The 25,114-nt window shown below is 38.9% G+C and overlaps 1 protein-coding gene across 4 annotated transcripts in view; it reads right to left on the reverse strand.

Moving 5' to 3' along the window:
* DCDC1 (doublecortin domain containing 1) overlaps window positions 1–25,114 on the reverse strand; it is a 439,829-nt gene that overhangs the window by 8,244 nt on the left and 406,471 nt on the right. For all 4 annotated transcript variants that reach the window (XM_044259009.1, XM_044259012.1, XM_044259011.1 and 1 more), the window contains 4 exons: window positions 20,495–20,631; window positions 19,010–19,189; window positions 8,004–8,154; window positions 4,855–4,964 (listed from right to left, as the gene is read on the reverse strand). In XM_044259009.1, coding sequence (XP_044114944.1) covers window positions 4,855–4,964; window positions 8,004–8,154; window positions 19,010–19,189; window positions 20,495–20,631 — 578 coding nt within the window. The remainder of the gene's footprint in view (window positions 1–4,854; window positions 4,965–8,003; window positions 8,155–19,009; window positions 19,190–20,494; window positions 20,632–25,114) is intronic.

Genomic DNA, 25,114 nt, shown 5'->3' on the forward strand with positions numbered 1-25,114 from the left:
AAAGCCCAAATACAAGGGTAGGTCAGGTCAGGTGGAGATAACAGCCCGAATGCAGGGATGGGTCAGGCCAGGTGGGGTATCAAATCGGTGGGGGTGCATACTGTCTCCCTAGCTACCAAGTATGGGCCCCACTCCCTGGGTGCCCTTTGGGCGCCAATTCCGACCAAGGTAATAGGCTAGTTCAAATATCTACTATACAGTAAATTGTAATTCAATTGGTCACACTTATGTGTGACCTAGCAGGACTGTGCAGCTTTCTCTGTGTTACAATCTCATTGGTCACCTCTGCATGGCCAGGCGCAACCACATGGCCTTTGCCCTTAAAAGCTAGTCTGTAAAGAAGAGAGGGGTCGCCTCTTTACAAGAGATGGCCCTGGCCGGTCAGTTTGATTCTCGATGCTCGGCACGAAATAAAGCTTTGCTTGACCTTCGCTTTGTATCAGTCTCGTTCCTTTGACCATGGACCCAACAGTCCTCAGCACTTGAGCCATGCCCAGCTGATGGTCACAACATTCCTGGCCGAGATCCTCAAAGTGTGGTCAGCTAACTGCTCACCATCCCTGGGGCTTATCAAATGCAGACTGCCTGACCCTCCTCAGTCACACAGAATAAGAACCTCTGTGATCAGCCTGGGGCTGTGTTTTATCAAGCTCCCCAGTGAAACTTGGAGAATCATACTAAGGAAGCAGCCCTGCTGCTCCACAAATTGCTCCGGGAAGGATTGTTTTCAAAATAAAAGTGGGAATTTAAAGGCCCTTAGAAGAGAAAAGCATGGAAGACTGAGAAGACCAACAGGCAAAGAGAGAGAAGAAAGGAAGGAAGAGGGCAAAGTGGTAGAAATGAAGAGTGATATAATCTGATCTCATACTTTGGGAGTGCCAACCCTAGAAGCTCTGGAAGATTCCCTCCTCTCTTCCATTCTGGTCCAACCAAGTCTGCTGGGTTACTTATGGAGAGTATGCCTTTGGGAAATTTCCTCTAAAATACAGCTGCTGGTGGTGGCACTTAGAGTCTGACTGCCCCGCTGCCTCAGTTGGTCTGACAGAGGTGACACCTTGAGAATCCACACCTGGCCAAACTCCCAGTATTCTTCCCCAGGTTCAAAACTTCTAGGACTGAAAAGCCAGGACCTAATGGATCTAGTGGTTGACTGAACCTTGTATCTACCTTTAAACCAGGACAGGTATTCAAGCAGACAAGGAGCGATAGCATATCCAATCCAGAATCCCCATTGTACTTGCCATATAAATACAATTTCTTGTCTTTCTTTCTCCCTCCCCTGACCCAGTCACACCATGGGTGTAAGCATTTCCTCTCCCGTCATATATTTCTATTTGCACATACGGTACAGGGTGACAGCCTACTGATAGTAGTTTCATATTACAGACTCACAGGATGAGAAAATACTGTAGCTGACAGCAGGAACCCACCATACAACCTTGTTACACAGTCTGACCATTTACTTTCATCAGCACTTACCTGAGTGGTGGTCTTCATTGATCTTCTTTGCAGCTGCTTATGGCCAAGCAGCCCTGAGCCATGCCATTTATGCAGAATTTTAGTTTACTGCATTGAGAACAAACAAAACTGCTGCTCTTTCTGCTTACCTAGCCTTAGGAGGCTTTGAGATGTGTTCAGAAGCAAGAGGGAATTGGAGCCATTGGTTTAATAAAAACAACTGAGGATCACCAATGGGTCCAAATTCCATTCAACTGAGGACATTTGCATCTGATTTGTGATGACCTAGAATAACACAGATCTCTGGGTTTTGATTGCTCTTTTCCAAATGATGCCAGAAAAAGCAAAAACAGAAACAACGGCTGCCTTGGTGAATCACAAATCTCAATGACACTCAGCGCACCTGGGCTATTGTTAAAGATTAGCTCATAAACACAGCAATAGCCACTAGCCGCATTTTCTAAGTGATTCTCTTGTAAAGAGAACAAATTTATTTTTCCCTTTTTGTTGTTTTTTGCTTTGCTTCCTTAATCCACACATACAAAAAATTAGTTATTGTAAACAATCAAGAAAGAAATGGAAATTCAGGGTTATTGCTCTAATAAGAGTACCTTTGCATTTTGAATCATTACTGATGTGTCCTGTTTTGCAGAACTGACATAAGTACCCAGATAAATGTTTCTTATTTATCAGTATGTTTCTTATTTATCTTATTTATCAAATGTTTCTTATTTATCTCTCAGTAAATCTCACAATGTCTGTCAAACTTTCGGGCATGTTACTTTTAGTCAGCTGGCTTAGAAACATGCAGCTTCACCCCAACACGTAATCAGGCAACAAAAGCTAGAGATGGGGCAGAAACATTTAGAAAAGTCCTCCTGAGGACAATCACAGATCCTGGCACTCTGTTGATTAATATCTGGCTCACCTTAAGGGTGTTTGTGAACCAGTAGGAAATAAATTTCTGGAGAAGGCCACGGACTTGAGGACTGTTGTTTGAGTAGTTAATAATAAATGGTTTCCAGTTGATAGGAAAATATTGAAATGTGACATATATATGAAACTGATTCAAATTTGATAAAAATGTCCCCAAAGGAAATTGCTGGGTTTATTAAAAGCCTAGGGGGGCTAAACAGAATTGCAATTGTCTTACCCTATAGTCCTTGCTGAGGTGGAGAAAGCACTCCCCAGTCCACCTTGTAACCAAGCAAGGAGGAAGGTCAATAATAAGGAAAGAGCAGGGCTGTCCTTGGTCTAAGTTAAAAGCGGCTATGAACTGCCGAGACATCCTGTGCAAGCTGTCGTCCACAAAGCAAGTGTCGCTGCCTCGCTGGTAAAATGTGATGTGTTGATGACTGTTATATTACATCTAAAATCCCATTTACTAGTAATAGAAAAGTTCAGTTAAGAGTTTTGCCTTATGTCTCCTGGTGCTTGATAGAGCGTTGTGTGATATTGCCAATTTTCGCTTCAGGCGTATTCACATGCAACAGTGAAGACTTCACAAGAATTTGCACATTTGATCCAGGGTGAAATTATGCCATTTTCATAGCAAATCAACTTTTCTTTGGCAGCAAAATGATAGGTACTTTTGCACCCAGAGAAATGTCTTTGTTTTCAAGGAATTTGAGAAAATTAAAAAAAAAAAAAGAAAGAAAGAAAGAAAGAAAAAAACGAAGTTCTTTGTCTATGGAGATTGTGATGCAGGAGTTCTCAGCAGAGGCCCAGCAGGTAAGAATCCTGTTGTCCTACTTTCTGACCTGGAGCACTTCCTTAACCTTTCTTATTTTGACTTTCTTCTTAAAAAAAAAAAAAAAGAAAAGAAAAGAAAGAAAGAAAGGAAAAAGAAAAATGGGGGTCATATGCAATCTTTCTCTCCTGTGTGTCACAGGCCGTTCTGGGATGGCTTCCCATCTCTAACGCTGTACAACAGTGTCTGCAAAAGGGCAAATTGCTGTGGTTGTAACATGTGAAATTTCACCTCAATGTGCTCTCCTTTTAGTGGTGTTGGAAGCAGCAGGAATTTACTCGTGCAGCCCTACTGATTTGCAGACTGGGAGTAAATACTAGGCCTTTTGCAGCGATTACCAAGAGCCCCCCTTCAGTAGACATGATCTACTGCATCCCATGAAAGTGGTGGATTGAGGAGTGAGTCAGCTGAGCCATTCTGTACACACCTAGCCAGGTTGCAATTTATACTCCGACAGAGCTGTGAGTGCCTTTCAGAGGAAGAGAGGGAAGAACAGTTCTCTGGAAATTTTCGACCAGGATCAGAAACCAAACTCTGCTTTGTCACTGCTATTTAAAACACCACCACCACCAACAACAACAGATTCTTTCTCCATTGCAGGAAGAAATTAACAGACAGGTTCTGGGGGGAGGTGGGTAGGGAGAGGGTGGGGGGCTTATGGACGTTGGGGAAGGTATGTGCTATGGTAAGTGCTGTGAAGTGTGTAAACCTGATGATTCACAGACCTGTGGGTCTAATAATACCTTATATGTTAATTTTAAAAAATTAAAAAAACAACAACAGATGGGTTTTTCTCTTCTTTACCTATAGTGTTCCTTCCTAAGATTGCTAAGGAGTTCCCTTGACTCCTTACGTGACTTTTCTTTTTAACAGTGCATAGATCCTTTCTCTAAATTCTGTGTTGAGGACACAGTCTATGACTCTTGCTTGCTGAGTTTAGTCTGGAATTACCCAGCTTTGCTTTCGGAAACATGTTCTGTAGAGTCCTGCATTGCTACTACAGGACAAACGGAAGGGAAATTGGAGGAGGAAAGATTGATTCTTGTGGTATTTCATTTTTATTCAGTAAATAAAGGATTTTAACATGAAGGTTTGGAAAATATGGTGGCCAAACTAGGAAAATGTCAGTTTAGGTCAAATTTAGTGTTAGGTGGTCAAACAGTCTATTTTATTATTGAATTACACACACACACACACACACACACTACTTGCCTCCACTAAATTACATATATAAATACATACGATGTATTTATAACAAGCAAATATAAATTATACATGTTTGTGTGTGTGTGTATGTGTGTGTAATATATATATACAAAATATTACTTGCCTCTGCTACATTATTTTTCAATAATAATAGTAGTTTCCTGGTTTTATCTGGAAGAAAATAGATCTAAGATAGTTATTTTATTGACATTATTTTGTCTAGTTTTATTGCCTCTCCAAGAACATATTTGAGGCATCAAATGCCATTCTGTGTAAAATGTGGAGGGTAATAACTTTTTTTAAAAGATGCTATACAAAGTTAGAAAGGATGAATAATTGTCATACCATAGCAAGCATGTGACTGTATACACATAGTTTACCCCAGCAAAATACAGCACGAAATGCGATGGCTCTCATAGATATTAACTGTGTAGACGTACCGGGAGTTGCAGCTTGTGAGGTTGTGACACCGTGATGTTTGTGGCGTCAGGGCCCTGCTGCCTTCGGATTCTGGCATAATTTGCCCTGACCTCCATCAGTTGCTTTAACTCTGTTAAAAAGATTATTTTGAGAGACATGTCATGTATTTATAGAAAGTAATTAAAAAGTCCAACATGATGAAAACTCAAAGATCCCTCAGAAATCCTTGACTCCCACCCCTGGACTCTCTCATTACACACTTGACTTGCTTATCACATCAGATACGTGTTAACATTCTTTGGATTTCTACAGAATGGCATTTCTGGAGAGGGCTTCCTTCCAGGCTTTGTACAAAGCCTGAACTGGAGGCTAACCTGGAAGTGGTCTAGAAGTTGAACCCAGTGAAAAGACGGTAAACACAGTAGTGTGAACAGTGTTCTAATTCAATGACGAATGGCGTAAAGCACTCTTTTAATTTTGTTGGGGGTTTCTGTGAAAGAAATCATTCTAACAGTATCTGATTTGTTCTGCCAAAACAAATCCATTTTTCAAAAACCCAGTGTGATCCTTTGATGACTGACTTTCACATGCTAAATGTTTTTACACTATAGTATATAAAATAAGTTATAGAGTGGCTAGTATTGAAACTCCCAGGCTGCCTTATTTTCTACCACATAGTTAAGCCAGTAGGTCACAGCAAAATTTTGAGTGGAATGATTAATTTGTAAATAAACACATAAATATATGTGTGTGTGTGTGTGCTAGTAGCCTTTCTCTCTTCTTTTTTTAAAACATCCTGAATATTTAGATTTCTACTTAATAATTATTTCTAACTTACTTATTCCAGGAGAAACAGTAAATGGCAACTCATATAGTGAAATAAATTTCTTTTCTTTTCTCTTTTTTTAAAAAAGATTTTATTTACTTGACAGAGAGAGAGTAGGCAGAGAGGCAGGCAGAGAGAGAGAGGGAAGCAGGCTCCCTGCCAAGCAGAGAGCCCGATGTGGGGCTCGATCCCAGGACCACAGAATCATGACCCGAGCCAAAGGCAGAGGCCTTAACCAACTGAGCCACCCAGGTGCCCTGTGAAGCAAATTTCTAAAGAACAGGTTAAACTTGGGGCGCCTGGGTGGCTCAGTGGGTTAAGCCTCTGCCTTCGGCTCAGGTCATGGTCCCTGGGTCCTGGGATCAAGCCCCGCATCGGGCTCTCGGCTGAGCAGGGAGCCTGCTTCCCCCTCTCTCTCTGCCTGCCTCTCTGCCTACTTGTGATCTCTGTCCATTAAATAAAAAAAAAAAAGAAAAAAAAGAACACGTTAAACTTTTCTATCAGTCAGATTTCCTAGAATACATATCACCCATGGAAAAGAACTTAAGACAACTGGGGAAAACCGCTAACCTTTTCACCAGGAAGGTAACATGGGAACCTACTTTCTGAGGAAAAGAATCAATTTTCACATCATAGTAATCCATGTGGTCACAGAACTGAAGATGTAAAAATAAACGTTTGTCTACATAGCCTTGTCCTTTGACCACAAAGCTAACATGGAAGAAAATGGTAGGGAAAGTAACATTTGCATTTCTTGTTTTCTCTCTCTCCTTCAGTTTTTCTTGGTAACAAGCTTGCTTCTGGCAAAGGGGCCTACATTTCTCTCTGTGTTTTGGATATCCTTTTGGCCAGTTGTCTGAGGCATAGTTAGCTTTATTTATCAGAAAGGCCCAAAGAACACAATGAGGCCAGGAGGGCAGGGGCCAGGCAACAGAAGACCATCCCAAGAGTATAAAAGATTAAGCACAAACAATGAAGAAAATAGGAAAGTTCTTCCTACTGCACCACTTGTTTGTTTACTATTCAATTGTACTGCAATATTTCAAGTGTGTTCATATTCCTAATTAGACTGAAAACTCTTTTGGGGAAGGGACCTTGGCTTATATTTCTTTTATAAGGCTACATAGTTTGGGAACACAGAAGACTGTCAACTAATACTCACTAATGATAAGAACCCCCAAATCGGTGTGTTCCTCTATGTATAATGAGGGTCACCAAGAGCTGGGGTGGTGGGTAATGGTGAGTGGTGAGGACAACAGCCTAGAAAGAATACAAAGATTAGAGCCTCTTCCTTGCTGTAGGATGGCACTGGAAGAATAGCTGTGGCATCCCTGACAGCAGTGCTAGACATCCCAGTAAGTCCTTGTCTTCCTACATTTCAGTCTTTATTCCTATACTTTTGTTCTGCGCTAAATGTAAAGATATGATTGCAGCTGTTTTAAAGGTTTCTGTACCTTACATATAACACAGTAATAACAATTTTATGGTGACTTTTAAGAAGAAATAATCTAGTATTTGTTCTTTTAGGGATCCCAGGTGATTCACTTCCTAATCTTTTGATTTCTTTTAAAGTGATACCATGTTCTTCAGAATTCCTAAAAATTATGTCTTCATTAATGTATACCTACCCCCAGAAAGGGGCTTTAAATACCTCAGGCAAACAGGATAAAGGACAAAAGTTGGTTTAATAACAAATATATGTTCTTTTCCATTTCTATTACTTCTAAAATGAACATATACATTATTATTATTAAAAAAAGAAATCTGCAGGGACAGCTGGGTGGCTCGGTCAGTTAAGCATCTGACTTTGGCTAAAGTCATGATTTCAGAGTCCTGGAATCAAGCCCCCCTTTGGGATCCCTGCTCAGCTTAGACTCTGCTTGTCCCTCTCTGTCTGCCCCTCCTCCCCCTGCTCATGCACAAATAAATAAATAAATAAAATCTTTAAAAAATATCTGCAAACTTTATAGTTGCAATTAATAAACCATTAAGTTTTAAATAACTTGGAAGTAGGAAGTCAACAGAGCCTCCTTTCCTTAGGGTTTATGCTAAGGGAACACATTCAAATGGCGCCGATTAGAATTTCTGAAAATAAGCCCCTTGGATAAGACTCAAGGCTAACAGAACTTTGATTGAATTCTTGAGTGCAAACAATGTCAACAGTGAGTTTCCAACACAAAAGTATATAAATTTAATTTTAGTAACATCAAGTAGAAAAGTGTGGAAGAAGGTAATTATTAAAAAGCATCACAATGGGATAAAAAATTCAGAAAGCAAGCTCCTTAAAGAGAAGACTATTTTAATTCTTCAAAAACTCAGTGGAAAAGAGACTGTCTCCCATACCTTTTTGGGTTATAAAGCCATGTCCTGTGGAAACGCAGATGACCATGTCTCGTTCTATGTCGTCCCATGAGTGAATTGGTTCTCCATCAGGTGTGTACAGTCTTGTGGCTGGGCGGACCATTTTAAGACGAGAAGAGCAGTCACTCAGCAGCTGAAACACAAAGGGACTGACGTTTTGGAACGTGAAATGTCACAACAATAATTAAGCCTTAAAGAATCAACTCCTTTAAGAGAAATATTATCCCAGGTTGAATATTTATTTTACTTGTAACTTTTAGAAAGAGGTATAGAAGGAGCTGGAAGAAGAGCTTATGAAATTTCCCCAAAGTGCTTTAAAAATGAAGAATTTCAGTGCTCTTTGTGGATTTTTCCTTGTAGTTCTATTTCCATGTGGAAGAAGGCATCTTGCTATTTAAAAAATGCCTAAATATGAAAGAGAATTGAGAATCTAGAGAAAATCTTGAGATTCGAGAATCTAGACTTGTCAGAATAGCAGAAAGTAATTTTTTTTGTTTGTTTGTTCCAAAAAGCAAGGAACCTGAAGGACAAAAGCACTGACCCAGAGATGGGGTGGCTTAGGCCTCTGGCTTCTGCATGACCTCAGACTAGTCAGGCAACTTCTCTATAAGAAGAGTCCCTTCAACTATAAAATCGAAGTTTTGATCTAAGACCTCTTTGATTCTATGATTAGGAAGTCTTTTTTTCCCCCTTTTTAATTTGGAAAATTTAAAAACTATCTATAAGAGCCTTACTCAGTTTTTCTCAGTTTTCCTTGAAATATTCATAAATATATATAGAGAGATACAAAGTGTTGTTAGGTCCCCCAATAATGGGTCCGTGATTAAAGGAGTGAGACTGATATAAAGCGAAGGTCAAGCAAAGCTTTATTCTGTGCCAAGCATCAAGAATCAGACAGAACAGTTTGGGGCCACACCTCTTACAAGAGAGGGCGACCCTTCTCTGTTTCACAGACTAGCTTTTAAGGGCAAAGGCCATGTGGTTGGGCCTGGCCACCCACAGGTGGCCAATGAGATTGTAACACACAGAGGAAACTCCACAGTCATTTTAGGTCACACATAAGTGACCAATTGAATTACAATTTACCCTGTAGTAGTAGACATTAGACCTAGCCTATCACCTTGGTTAGAATTGACGCCCAAAGGGTGCCCAAAGGGCGGGGCCCATACTCCTTGGTAACTAGGGAGACAGTATACAACCCCCCACTGATCGGTTGTTTCCACCTGACCTGACCCACCCTTGTATTTGGGGTGTTACCTGAGGCTGGTTACCGGGACTTGCTTTTAAGTAAGTTCCCTGGGGGAAGGAGAGCAGGGACAGTTTAAGGGTTAAACAACAGGGTTATTGTTTAACCTTGATGGAAGCCTCTGGCTAAATAGGTCCTTACAGTGTCAACAGTACTAGAAAGATCAGTCAATATGTTGTCAGACCCCTAAAGGCAGTTCCATGAACATGTGAATAAGACTTTCAGACTGAATAATAAAAGCCAGGAGGAGGAAAATTAGAGATTTCTACACACTTGCCTATATGACTTTTTCCTCCCATATATGCCAAACGCCTGTTCCTCCAAAATGCAGGAACCCAGTCCACAGGAACCACAAAGATAGATCTACTTAAAGGCTATGACTCACAACAATGAGGCCTGGCAGGGGGCAGAACTGGGCACATAATGACACCTTGCATATGGAAAATGAATCAGTAATGTGAAGCAAGACAAGACAGGGATGAGACAATGTAATCAGAGAGTGCAGATTCCACCCACTCCTCTGGGCAAGGGATGAGTGAACTGAATTGCATAGAATTGAAATTCTACTCATGAATACATTCCCTTCTGCAGATCCGTCAGAGAAGAACAGTGGGAGAGTGGTCTCAGATGCAGCCCTAGCCATCCTGCTAGGTAACGGCTGGTCAGCAGCGGTCTGACTCCATACTGTGCATGTGAACCAGCGAGGGGTCTGAAGATCCAGTAGAGGATCCTGACAGCTCCCCAGTCAAAATTTAGGGCAACCAAAGAGAACTGATCTATCCTGTCTGTTTTCTGTCAAAAAATCTCTCCTTGTAAAGGAGGTATAGAGGTATAGATAAAAAATCAACAGCAGCAACAATATGAGGCTTGTGAAAGTATTCTACAACATAAAAAGCTGTATGTTTTACACTGTATTCAAGGTGAAGAGTCAGTAAAATATTTACAGCAGAAATACATTTTAGAGAATATCTGTATTGGGTTTTCCCAAAATCCAATAAAATATGATTTCTGTAAACACAGACACGCGCATGCGCACAATGAGATGACAGCAGTTTAAAGGAAAGAAGTATCACTGAGGCATGGGCAGACATAATGATGATGATAGTGATGATGACGACGGTAATAATAACAGCAGTTAACATTTATTGACACATTTCTTTTTTTTTTAAGTTTTTTAAATTTTTTATTTATTTGACAGGCAGAGATCACAAGTAGGCAGAGAGGCTGGCAGAGAGAGAAAGAGAGGAGGAGGAAGCAGGCTCCCTGCTGAGCAGAGAGCCCGATGTGGGGCTCGATCCCAGGACCCTGGGATCATGACCCGAGCCGAAGGCAGAAGCTTTAACCCACTGAGCCACCCAGGCACCCCTACTGACACATTTCTATGGGACAGAAACTTTTCTAAAAGTTTCCAAGGACAATCTGATTTCATTCTCTGGAAAGACTTATCATCTCCATTTTATTGATGATGAAATTGGAGAACAGAGATTAAATTTCTTAACCCAGTTCACACAGCTAGTAAGAGAAGGAACAGGGTTTCCAACTGGGATGAAGAGAGACCTAAATGAAAAGAGGAGAGAAGGTAAGGAAATAAAAGACTCAATAGTAGAATTAAAAATCTCTCTTGAAAGCGGAAAACGAGCAGACTGAATATTGTAGAAAATCAAATCAGTATTAGGGAGGACTAAGTGGAGAAAATCTCAAAGGATATAAAGAAAGCATAAGACATAAATTTTATGAGAGAAAGTTTAAACATCTGGAATGTCAAGACATCAGATATTAAACCTATACATTATTGGTGTTACTGGAGAGGAATTCAGAATAAATTAAACTTGAGCAACTATCAAAAAAAAATTGAAGGAAATTTTTCTGTCCCAACAAAGACCCATATCTTCAGATCAAATGGGCTAACTTAGGACAAGGCAAAGTTAATAAAAAAATGACTAACACTTAAATATAATTAAGTTGAAAAGTCTGAATTTCAGACATGGGGGGAAAATTCAGTTATATTTAGACCTTTTTTCCTGCAAAAATGAATGCCAAAGAAAATGGAATAAAATACGAAGTTTTTAGGAGGAAAGTTTTTAATGTAAGAATTCTGTATCCAGCTGAATTTTTACTTTTTGTTTCAGGCAATAAAAGATATCCTCATGTATACAAAAGCTCACAAAACATATCACCTACATACATTTCAGATTATTAAGGAATGAATGAAATTCCCTTACTATGGGAAAGTCATAATATGAAATGACTAATAGTAAGCAGTGAGACCACTAGAACATGAGCTATAACTGCTATAAAAAAGTGGTCAGAAAATAAATGAATTAACAATTTTAAAGTCTTCACAGAGAAAAAAATGAAGTAAAAATGCAAAACATCAAAGGGACATGGGCAAGGAAGAGAAAACCAAAACATTCCAACTTTCTAGTTATCCATGAGGTCAAAAGATGCTGTTTTTTTGGTTTTTTCTTTGTTAAGAACATTTATTTTTATGATTCTAACCAATGTAATAAAACCTAAAATCAGGGCGCCTGGGTGGCTCAGTGGGTTAGGCCTCTGCCTTCAGCTCAGGTCATGATCTCGGGGTCCTGGGATCGAGTCCCGCATCGGGCTCTCTGCTCGGTGGAGAGCCTGCTTCCCCCTCTCTCTCTGCCTGCCTCTCTGCCTACTTGTGATTTCTCTCTATGTGTCAAATAAATGAATAAAATCTTTAAAAAAACAAAAAACAAAAAACAAAAAAAAACAAAACAAAACCCCTAAAATCAGAATAAGAGAAATAGTTCATCTGTAGGAATAAACAAAATCGTGTGGTTTTATTCTTAGGAAATTTATGTGAATCAAGTAAGATATTAATGGCTCAGTGGGTTAAGCCGCTGCCTTCGGCTCAGGTCATGATCTCAGGGTCCTGGGATCGAGTCCCACATCGGGCTCTCTGCTCAGCGGGGAGCCTGCTTCCTCCTCTCTCTCTCTCTGCCTGCCTCTCTGCCTCTCTCTGTCAAATAAATAAATAAAATCTTAAAAAAAAATAACAAGAGAAAAATGCTTAATAAAATGGCCAAGCATAAAATAAATTATAAAACATTGATAGTTTTTTTGTTCACAAAAATAGGCGTTTAGAAAAGAGAGTTGAAAATCCATCCTAACAATAAAACAAATCAGGAATGACAATTATTTTAAAATGTGTGATTCAGGGCTCCTGGGTGGCTCAGTTGGTTAAGGCTCTGACTCTTGATTTCAGCTCGGTTCATGATCTCAGGATCCTGAGATCAAGCCCCACGTGGAGCTCCCCCACTCAGTGTGGAGTCTGCTTGAGATTTTCTCTCTCTCCTTCTCCCTCTGCCCCTGCCCTACTCACCCCCATGCACTCCCTCTCTCTTTCTCTCCCTCTAAAATTTAAAAAAAAAATCTTTTTAAAAAAATTACAAAAGTTTACAGAAGGACAAAAAAAGGCGCATATATATATACACACACACATATAGAGAGACACACAAACACATAAGAAACAATGCCACAGAATTCAGTCTGGCTGCAAGGAATGAATATCATGAAAGGTGTTGATTTTTAGGAAATTAATTAATAGCCTAATACAATTACAGTCAAAACACCTGCAGGATGATTTTTAGGTGTTGAAATGTAATTCCAAAATTCATCTATAAGCATCAACATTGTAAAATCTGAAAACAAAGTACAATAGGCAATTTCTATCAGATAGCAAAACATAAAGCTATAATAATTCAAGAAGTATTAGATACATTAGATTGTTTAAGAGCAGAAGCTAATTAAGAATTTAGCATATTATAACGTTTGTAGTCCAATTCAGCTGGGATTAGTCAGTAAGTAGGGCTGAGATAATAATTTTAAGCCAACAAATAAAGCAGAGAAGTAGCTTCAGTCAAATTTTACACTAGAAGAGAGTTTCACACGGTTTAAAAAGTAAACAAAAAAGGCAAAATTATAAAGAATTTGAAGAAAATCTGATGACTCTTCATATGACCTCAGGATAGTAAAAGACTATCAGAACACTTAAAAGCAAAGAACAAACTTTTAAAATATATTAACTTCTATGCATTAGAAAACCCATAGACAAAATTGCAGATTTGTTACAATAAACCTAATAAAATTACACATAATAGGCTTATTGCTTTAAAAAAAGAAAACTCGTATCAGTGTGAAAATTATGTCCAATAGAAAAAAGCAAAGGATTTAACAGGAAATTCGCAGATAACTAATAAATGATAAATCAGGTCAAGTCAAATCAAATAGAAATCACTTATAAAGCAATTAAAGACATGTAAACTAATGCATGGATATAATATTCCCTCCTGTCAAACCTGCAAATACATTTTTCTAAATGACTACATTTAACATTGTTAACACCTCATATATACAACAGGTAGGCAGAAAACTCTCATTCACTATTGGCAACAGCTATCAAAGTGTTTACATAATTTACCTAACAATCCTTCTAAGAATTTATTTGGGGAAATAATCAGAAAATTAAATATATATATGAATAATTATATGATATATTAGATTATATATTAAGTTATATATCATATAATTTTTAAAAAAGATTTTATTTATTTATTTGACAGACAGAGATCACAAGTAGACAGAGAGGCAGGCAGAAAGAGAAGGGGAAGCAGGCTCCCCACTGAGCAGAGAGCCCGATGCAGGTCTCCGATCCCAGGACCCTGAGATCATGACCTGAGCCGAAGGCAGCAGAGGCTTAACCCAGGTGCCCCATATCATATAATTTTATATATATCCTTTGGAACATGCTTTATGACAGCAAAACATTAGAAAGAACCAAAGTGGAAACAATAGAAAACTGAATGAATAAATAATGTGTCCATTTAATAGAAGATTACCATGCCATTAAAAATAATTCTTTTGTTAGAGAATGTTAAATATATGGGGGGAAAGTTGCAATAGTTTGTGAGGTGAAAAATGTAGATTGCAAAATTATATATACCATGTGATCTGTTATGATCACAATGGCAAAAAAAATTTATAACTATATAGCAACCTCAGAAATACAGCCACTAAAATTATAACTGGTGATTTGTGGGTGACAGAATTTTCATTTCCCTCTTGGTGCATTTTTTTTCTAATTTTAATTCAGTGATTACATGTTTTTATATAATTTGAACACAAAACAAATGTTATTCAAATAATCAAAAAATTCGTAGAGATGACAATTGAGTTTCATGGTTTTTCTTTTGATTCCTCTAAATTTTCCATAACAATAGTCACACCTTTCATAGACTGGCTTAGTCTGCTCAAGCTGCCAAAGTAAGTATCATAGACTGGACAGCCTGAACAACAAAAATTCATTTCTAGCAGTTCTGGAAGCTGGGAAATCCAAGAATAAGGTGGTGGCTGGTTCAATTTCTGGTTCTTTTTTGTGTCCTCACATGGTGGGAGGAGAGTGCTCTCATTTCCACTTCTTTTTTTTTTTTTTTTTTTTTTAAAGATTTTATTTATTTATTTGAGAGAGAGAGACAGTGAGAGAGAGCATGAGCGAGGAGAAGGTCAGAGAGCGAAGCAGACTCCCCATGGAGTTGGGAGCCTGATGTGGGACTCGATCCCGGGACTCCAGGATCACGCCCTGAGCCGGAGGCAGTCGTCCAACCAACTGCGCCACCCAGGCGTCCCTCATTTCCACTTCTTAAAAACGCCACAAATCCTATCAGGTTAGGACTCCACACTTATTTAACGTCATTTAACCTTAAATCCTCCTAAAATCCATCTCTCAAAGTACAGTCACACTGGGGGTTCGGCTTCAGCATAAAAATTTGGGAATGGGGGGGGCACAATTCAGTCCATGGCCGTTCTTTCACTCTTATGCTTTAAGACAACCAACAAGTTAACAACTGGGTTTCTATCTGGGGTGGGAGCAATGAGGAACTGTCCTAAACTATGTACGGACAGGTCTCTGGGAAAAACTCCCGCAGCTTGAAAAGATCCTACATAAAGGTAATTCTTAAGTTTTTCCCAACTCTACCACTAAAATGTCACTATTTTATTTATTAAGATTGTATGTGCTACTTATAATTAGAAAATGAATGTTATTTAATTAAAAAACATACTAAATGCAAAATATGAATTAAATATATGGCTATTTCACTTGATTTTCACAAAGATCTATTTACATGAGACAAAGTTAATGAGTTCACAAAATTCTTTTAAAAATAAATCTGAAATAAGGCATTTTCAGTACAGAAAGGCTGAACAATATCTAGTCAGTTTATGATCTTCAATGACGTTCTTAATTCCTAGTTTTTCACATGTACCTAAACTTACCAGGTATCATCTCTACAGGGGGTCATCTAAATGTATGTTTATAATTTTGCAATAACAAAAGCTCGTGATAAGGAACGATGTTCTGTGCATAGTTCTCACTCACAATCTATTTTGGGGATTTAGTTTTCAGAGACTGGTCTCCTCAGAATAGACCACATGGGCATCACAGGACTACTGCAGACTCCCTGCCGGCCTGAAGTACTTGCCTCAACAGATCACAAGGACCCGTTTCCCATGCTTTCGGATTCTGCTTATGCATGGAGAGCTGTGTGCAACGGAGAGAGAAAACACTGGTTTTGAGATTCCGTAGAATCAAAGAGCTGTTGCAGGGATGGGAGAAGACAAACGCTTCAGGACCGTAGAAGAGGGGTTGGGCAACCATAAATCAGAGAAAGATGCGGGCCCTGAGGAAGGAGCCACTAACCCCGGAGAGGGAGCCGCCTTAGTGCACTGATGACGGATGAGCCCGCGCCTGTTGGAGACGAGAGTTGCTCTAGCAATGTTCAAAGAGTGGGTAGGAAGAATGTGGTTAAATCATCCAGAATAGCCACAGCAGTGAAAGAAGCAGAGAGAAAGTCTGCATTAGAGGGGATTCAAATACCATCTGGGGGTTTTACTACAGAAAGTCGAGTGAAGCACATTGAAATGTGTTCTGTTCCTCGTCTTGCTGTAAAAAATACCAACCATTGAAATGGAGTTTCTTTGGAGCTGGTGGTGTTAGCCAGACTCCCCAGTGAAATCTGAGTCCAACTCTCCTTGTTGTCTATTTGTTCCACACACAGTGCCCTCTCCAGATGTATTCTTTATAGCCAGATAGCTTGGATGGAAACATTTCTAACTGATCACAAAGGATCTCATGCAAGTCTCCAAATACAAAAACAGATAGCATGGGAAAGAAAAGGATAGATATCAGAAAGAACTTTTTTTAATAAAGCAAAGAAACAAACAATACACAGAAGCTTTCTAGACATTTCCTAAGTATCTTTCTACATACTGATACCACATCAAGCTCCGTAACACATTGCTTGTGCTCTGCCATTACCTTACTCAGAGAAAGCCAGTGGCTCAAACACTTTTTAATCTAGGACAGTGTAGTGGACTGAACTGTATCTCCCCCAAAACTCACAGGCTGAAGCCCTAACCCCCTGATGTGCTTGTATTTGGAGAAAGATCCTTTAAGGAGGTAATCAAGATTAAATGAGGTCATAAGCGTTGGGCACTAATATGACAGGACTGCGACCTTATTAGAAGAGGATGAAGCACTAGAGATCTCCCTCTCCACGTATGCCAGGAGGAAAGGCTATGTGAGGACACAGAGTGGGGAGGTGTGGCTAGAGAGTCCTTTTCAGAAACCAACCCTACTGGCACCTCGATCTTGGACTTTCCAGCCTCTAGGACTGTGAGAAGTAAATTTCTGTTGTTTAAGCCACTCAGCCTATGATATTTTGTTACAGCAGCCCAAGTAAACTCATATAGATAGCCTGCAGGGTCCCTCATACGCTTCTAAACGATCTCTCCAGAAGTATGTCTCTCTCCCTGTTTCTGAGTCTAAGCACTATCCATGTCATATGATTTATGAATCCTAACAACCATACCTTTGTGTTCAGTGCCCTCATCCTTATTAATGCTTTTTCTGAAGCATTAAGATATTGAGTCTTACCCATTTCTCAAGTTTCATCAGAGGTTCTGATTGATTCCTCTGTGGAGCCTTTCTCCTTCACCCCAGGTGGGCAGTGTTCCCCTTGTCTGAACTCCTACTGAACTTCCTGCCTGCACTGCTAATTTGACCTTGATCACGTGCTGCTGGTACTTCTCTGAGAGGAATGTCAGATTCCTTAGCTCACACATTTTTCTTACAATCTGAATTCATCATTACAAGATATAGACACAGAGAAAAATACACCAGAAAGAAACACCACCTTTATTAGCTCACCAGCAATCAGACCATCCGATAAATACTTGCAAAAAATAAAATGCTTCGTCTTTTGTTCTAAGTGTATGCACATCCTTTATGCTATGCTTCTTTCACTTAGTCTGGAACATCGACAATTGTCATTATTCTTTTCAAAGTTGATTTTAATTGAGTCATAATACTCAAATTACCAAGTCCTCAGTGATGCCTGTTTAAATTATTTCTTATATATCTGTGTTATAAATACCTTGTGATAAATATTCTTACCAAATATTTCTTTGTATAAACTCATTAAAAATCCCCGGGATAAAGTTCTAGAACTCTTCCGAAGTGTACCTCCTACTCGATTTGCCCTTATGAGCTTCCATGAACTCCTCCAGATCAGTCAAATGCCCTGTCTTGTCCTTCCCTCCAACCAACATCTGACTTTTATATGACTTCCTCTTGACCCAGAACAATTATATGAAAACATTTCACAAAATTTAAAAAAGCCAATTATTGGAGATATCACTACAAGACTTTTAAAAAGTCTACCAAAATCCATTCATTAGTTGCCTGAAGTTTATTTTTTTTTTTAAGATTTTATTTATTTATTTGACAGAGGGAGATCACAAGCAGGCAGAGAGGCAGGCAGAGAGAGAGGAGGAAGCAGCCTCCCTGCTGAGCAGAGAGTCCGATGCGGGGCTCGATCCCAGGACCCTGAGATCATGACCCGAGCTGAAGGCAGCGGCTTAACCCACTGAGCCACCCAGGCGCCCCTGCCTGAAGTTTTTATGTAAAGACTAAGGCAAAATGTCAAATTTTAGGACTATATCCTTATTTATTTATTTAGTCATTTATTTGAGAAAGAGAAAGAGAGAAAAGAGGGGGTACAAATGGAGAGAGGAGCAGAGGGAGAGCGACAAGCAGACATGAAACTCCATCTCACAACCCTGAGATCATGACCTGAGCAGAAATCAAGAGTCAGAGGCTGAACTGTCTGAATGACCCAGGCACTCCAACTACATCCTTGATATTACAAAAATTAATGAACTGCTACTCGTCATTTCCTTAGTCAGTGTTTTAACTTTGGAAAAGGGGAAACTTTGTCACAGTTCCAGGACTCTGGGCAGTAAGAAATGATTAGGTTTTCTCTAAGAATACTGTTGTTTTCCCTACAGAAAACATATCTAGTGAATAGTTCCTGATGGGGAAATAAATCACGCTTTCACGAATCGGGTTTTAAACACAACAGGAAAACTATTTACTTTTTTAAAGTTTAGATTTTTCCTCTTTGGCTACAGTGGTTTTAATTATTATTGGTCCCTCCTAGCCAGGTGTCGTATTCTGATTCACACTCATGTCAGACAGCATTAAGCTCATTTAATCATTATATCCACCCTGTCAGGAGAGTCCTACTCCCATTTTACAGATGAGAAAATGAGGTTTAGAGAGGAAAAATAATTTGCTGAACCTGATAGTCTAGAAATGCCGAGCTGGGATTTGAATCCAACCGCATGAAGCAATCTCCTTTCACACCAAATTTACCTCTGAAATAGTTTTGCCCCAGGCATAAGTGCCATCATCCGGTCTGCCTCCATTTAGATAGATCCACACGCGCTTTGCATTCGGTTGCTGATACAGGCTGCTCTGTCCAAGTGCAATACGTGTAGTTTCAACTGGAGAGTTTGTCTTGGCTTGTGGTACTTGAACTGCAGAAAGGTGCGCCTGATAAGAAAAGTCCAGCGAATACCAGGGTTAGAGAACTGCCCGGCTAGTGTGTGTATGACGAATGTGATGAAAACAGAAACACTTATGATTGCAAATAATATTTTTAAAAATTTAGGAAGTGTATTACCCTCTACCGTCATGGACTCTTCTATGAATTGCTTATTATTATCACTCTGGTGGGACACGAACCCACATTAACAATAAGTACCTTATTGTTACTTTAAGGGTTATTATTATTATCACCACAGGAAAGTGGTGATAATAATAACCCTTGAAGTAACAATAAGGTACTTATTTTGGCGAAACACTTAACTTTCATTTATAATTTGGAGAATGAATGGAGATGTGTTTTTGGATTTCTGTGTGGTGTTTCTCCTACTGAGCGATTTCTCTGCATCTAACAAATGAGTTTTTGATTAGAATCACAACATCATTTTCTTTAACCAAGAAATGCTTAAGGGAATGTGCATGACTGTTGAGTCTTCACTCTCTGTCTTTTAAAATACAGCAGCCAGCCTTATACTTTGCCAGAGCCCTGCCAGGCAGCTTTTCATCCTACTTCAAGCATGTCCTAGTTCAATGCTTTGCATTCATTCCCTGGTCAGTGATTTATCCTTCTCAGCTTGGCAAGAAGTCATATTTCTAGCAATGTCAATTTCTTTTTTTCTAGTAACCTTGACGTGGGCACACACCTAAGATTTAGATTGAACACATTCCACGATTTGAGAAACTCTATTAAATAAGAACATATCATTTTGATGAAAAACTTCACAAAGCAAAAAGTTTTCCCAGGTCTCTATCCCCAGTCCTCTCTCAACAGCTGACCTTTCTCTTCTCGACTTTTTTATGTCTGGCAATCCTGACTGATTAACCAATTGGACTGAAACTGCTTTTTGAATTCCTCACTCCTGAATGTCTCCATTGCAATTAGTATTTTGCTCCTTGCTCTTTCTACATATTGAGACATACCCTTAGGAGTGATGAGCAATGAAGCCATAAGGCTCAACTTGACTACACTTATTATAATTACCTTTGTACATATCCACTGGGCCTTTTTTTCTTCTTTGCTAAGGTCATAATTTTTGGTCTCCATTCAAACAAAACAGACTTTCATACGAGCTAGCTCTCTTTCAGATAACTACTCTCCAAATGCCAACTCAATGCTTGGCATATGCTTATGTGGTCCTAACTGACCAGATGCTGAGGATATATTAAGAGCCTAATTTTAAAATTCAATACTATACTTTTAAAACCTTATTAAAGAGGCAAAGTCTTTAATGTCTGGAGTCCTGAAGAACGTACCTCTGTATGTCTTATGAGTTCCATGAGTTTAATTTCCTCTTGAGTCTGCTCAGTCCAGCCTCCCTCCACCACCACCGGCTGCATGGGGTTTTTGTTGGGAACCATGGCGGCTGGCTGACATGCTGCTACTCGCCGCCCTGGGGAAAGAAGTCCCTGGTAATGTTGTTTCTGAAGATGCGTTTTCAGATTCCAAATAAATTGGTTTGGCGTTCTATGCATAAATCATTCCACTTGGGAGCATAGGCTAAAATACTAAATATATCATAAAAGCAAAGATGCCTAAGGTAATAATATCTAACAATGCCTCTTCATATGGGAGCTTGAGGCTTCAAATAGCCAGAATATGCATATTCACTGTACAGATGGAAAAGAAAGATACCATGCTGACTTCCACAGTGGCCCCCGCCTCTCCTGCACGATATGGTTCAGTGGTAATTTAGTCAAATAGAATCCATGACCTATATAGTCCATCATCTCTTCCAGTCATGGAACATATGTTTTGTTCTCTTCGCTAATAATAAGCCTTTCCCCAACAATTAGCTTAGCAGCCTGGGGATTAAGTACTTCTAAAATAATATTAACCCAAGAGACAGGAGGCCTTTTTTTCCATCTAATAATACCCGCAAGCACGATTAGTTTCTGACACCTCTGCTGTGCCCTTTAGGTTGTTAAAAAGCTGTGGTAAGAGAAAATATTTATCGGAATACTGTACTCCAAAGAATAATAGGCATTATTTAATAAGTGTGTTGATTTAAATGTATGCATTCTTCCAGCTAGTCCACTTAAAATTGTAAAAGAGATTGAAAAATCATACTTACAAAATTGCTTTCTTTCTCCGTGTTGAAGATAAACTCACACTGAGTCTCATACTGATTCCTAAACTTCTTAAGTAACGATAATGCTTTCTTTCGCATGTTGCTTCTAGAAACTTAGGCTGCACACCAGCTGTCAATCAGGGATTGGGCTAGATGAGGCCAATCCAAACATGTTCAAGATTTAGTCCTTGTCTCAAGTTTTTTGGGGAAGGCAGATGTCAAGGAAATGATTACACCAATAATCGATTGCAGTTGTGCTCCTCCAGAGAACAGGATCTCTAAAAGTGTCTCACAGGGGCCACCACCCTAGTCTGAAGTGCCAGAGAAGGCTTCTTTGAGAAAATAATGCTGAGGTGGATAAAATAATGGAAATACTAACATCAAATTGAGCCCTAATTTTGTTGCCAAGGGAGTCTTAATATGCAGATTTTCAGACCATAACTACAAACAGAACTCTGAAAACAATTTAGTATTTGCAGAGAATAAAGCAACTGCACTCTTGTAAGCTCAAGTTTGTGGAAATAGATCAAGCAATAAAAATAAATGGCAGCAATGACTTTTCAGGGAAATCAGAATTCTACGTACCTAATAAGCACTCTATGCAATTTATGGATGTGGAGAAAACATAATTGAATCAGTCAGCCAATGAGTTACAGTGGAAATGCCATTAGGTTATGAGCTTTGGAGAAGGCCACAGTGGTACAAGAAAAATACATAACACAAATTTACGCAAATATAGTTTTTAGCTTACTCTATTCATAAAGAGTAGACGACACTAATTTATGACACATAAATATTTTATTTATAGTGCCTTTTGAACACTAAAACTTTGCTCAACCAAAGAGAGCTCAGCAATAGTTTATCATTTACGCTCTTAAAAGCCAAGATTTGAATGTAGGAAAAGAGCAAAAACCATTATGCTTTATTTGTTTTTTGTCAACTTTCTTCTAATGGTCTTAAAAAAAATGAATGCATTTGCACTATAATTTTCATAAAGAGACATAAATTCATCACAAAAGGTTTTGGTTCAGGGAAAGATGTTCATAACAAACTACTATTTACGTAGGTAAGAATACAAATTGAAACCAAGAAAAATGTATTGATTAAATTATTTTATTTTCCTATTACATTATCCATATATCTTATTTTAGTTCATATGAGACCCGGGGAAAGTAACAATAATAGCTAACAATTAATGAGGAAACCTAGAGAACGTGAGTGCTTTGCTATGCTTTCAAATTGTAAATCTCACCCAGACAGCTCCCCTACCCCCTCTCCCTTGATCAGAGGCCCACCCCGGTTCAGCATTATCTGTGCTTGGGAGGGTAAGTCCACCTCACCTGAAGTTTTAGTCGGCAAATTCCTTTAGCTCTCACACTAAATAAAATGCCCCAGCATCACCTTTATATGTAACAAATGTGATACTTTGGCATAATCTGCCATTTCTTCATTTCACTGATCAGTTTTTAAGACCCCCAAGTCAGAAAATGGGCTGCCTTTTTAGTAACCCTTATTCTAATATTTATTGAGTATTTATTATGTGCTGCACATGCAGTAAATACTTGACATTTCTTACTTCATCATAAAACCCTACAAAGTCATCACTAGTATTGTGATTAATATTAGCAACGACCACACTTACAAATGAAATGTAAAATCAGCTTAGCACAGTACTTTATATATGCTTAATCAATACTTGTTGCATTCACCAATGGCTATAATAATGGAAAATAATCTACTTAGCTGCTTTTCCATCCAATCCCCAAGAAACTCATCATCCAACAGGGACTACAGTTAACTGGACTTTGACTTGTTCTTATTTATCTTCATAATCCCGACAACTAGAAAAGTTCTTCCTCAGAGTAGGTATTTTATATGCATGTTTTGAATTTACATTTAATAGCAGAAAATATAACAGTTTGTCAGTAGAGACAAGATTTATCTTAGCACTAAATTCTAAGAGAAATTTCATTAATGGATTGCTCCGTAATGGACACCATCTGACATCTATCAACAGTGATACTGCAGATGATACCAACTGAACTTTAAATGCTTTTTTTTAATAAATGCCTTTTTAATACCTAATTATAATAAAAGCTGAAGACATAATATAAAATCAGAATACAGTAAAGGCAACTCTGCCTGGTGTTATTTTCAGTATGTTGGTTTTTATTGATTTAATTTGATACAGAAATAGACCTTAGAAAACTCAGTGGAATGAATGGTTGAAATTCTGTTCATTCTTCAATTCAGTCCTTCTACAAGTATTCACAGCACAAATAAGAAGGTAGTAGAATTTATAATGTAACATAGAGAAGATAGTCACATGACCAGGTAATTATAGTAATGTAATAATGATTATCAGAGGGGAAGTTCAAGGTGTGATAAACTGCATTATTCCTAACGTGGAAAAGGGAAAGTTTAGGAAGAAATAACAAGTAAGTTGAAAACCATTTAATCAGTAGAAGCAATCCAAAAGGACAAGGGAGAGAAAGTTGAGGCAGAGGAAACTAAATTGTGCCAAATTCTCGGAGTTAAGAAAGCTCCTGATATGTCTCCAGGACTGAAAAGTAGTCCAAATGGTGGAGTGGAGAGAACAAGGAAAGAAAGCAGCTTACACAGGACCATATCATGAAAGAACATGTTGATGAGTTTCATCTTTGTCTGAAAGATAAAGGAAACTTTGAAAGGTTTTATGCCTGGAGTACCATGACAGCTTTGTATTTTTGCCTGATCACTCCAGCTTCAGAATGTCCCCATTATGCATAGAATAGAAACTACTATCAAGACTGGAAGCAGGGAATCAAGTCACAAAGCTGTTATAGTAATCCAAGGAATAGATGACAATAGCTAGAATTTAGATAACACAGTTGAGGATGGAGACCAGATTCATTTGAGAAGATAGGTTGGAAGCAACAAGACTTACTGTTGTTTGCTTCAAGAAAGTGAGAGAGAGGGAGATGCCAGGGATAACTCCCAGGTTTCTAAGATGGGACACATGGGTGGATGGTGTAGGGCCCATTGCTAAAAGAAATGAAGGAGATACTGGAGTGGTGATATGAAAACTTTAGTTTTGGACATGCCCAAGGGACATTTTGGTGAAAATGTGTAGTAGTTAGAATAGCAGAGATTACCAGTCATAGTAGATGTTTTTTTGGAAAGAACTGAATAATAGTCATTTCAACCCAGATTTCCATTTAGGGCATTTACAACTAGTTGTGTTGCTTATTGAAGTAAAATTCACATGCTTTTGACAACAGACAGTGTGCCTACTTAGGATTTGAAATCCTGTCAGGGCAATGACAGAGCCTGAAATGTATTCCTTTCTAGACTAAAGTCCATAATACACTGTTTCTCCCCAAAGAACCATCTGGAATCTCAAGTGTTTGGCATAGTATAATGTCTAGAACCTAAGATTCTACGACAGAGAGAATGAAAGAGGAGAACAAATACTGCCAGTTGATCCCTTTGACTGTGAATAGCATATCTTGTGCTGCCTAACTTGAAGAAGCCCTGCTGATATTGACCTTTGAAAAATTCACTACCTCCTCACTCAGATTATAAAATAGACAGGGGTGCCTGAGTGGCTCAGTCAGTTAAGCCTCTGCCTTTGGCTTAGATTATGATCCCAGGGTCCTAAGATGGAGCAGCAGGGAGTCTGCTTCTCCCTCTCCCTTTGTGCTCGCTTTCTCTCTCTCTCTCTCTCTTTCTCTCTCTCTCTGTCAACTAAACAACAGCAACAAAAAGACTCTCTCCCTCCTCCTCTGGCCCTCCCCTGTGCACATGCCCTCTCTCTCAAATAAAT

Source organism: Neovison vison, chromosome 7 (genome assembly GCF_020171115.1).
Source record: "Neovison vison isolate M4711 chromosome 7, ASM_NN_V1, whole genome shotgun sequence".
NCBI classification, from domain to species: Eukaryota; Metazoa; Chordata; class Mammalia; order Carnivora; family Mustelidae; genus Neogale; species Neogale vison.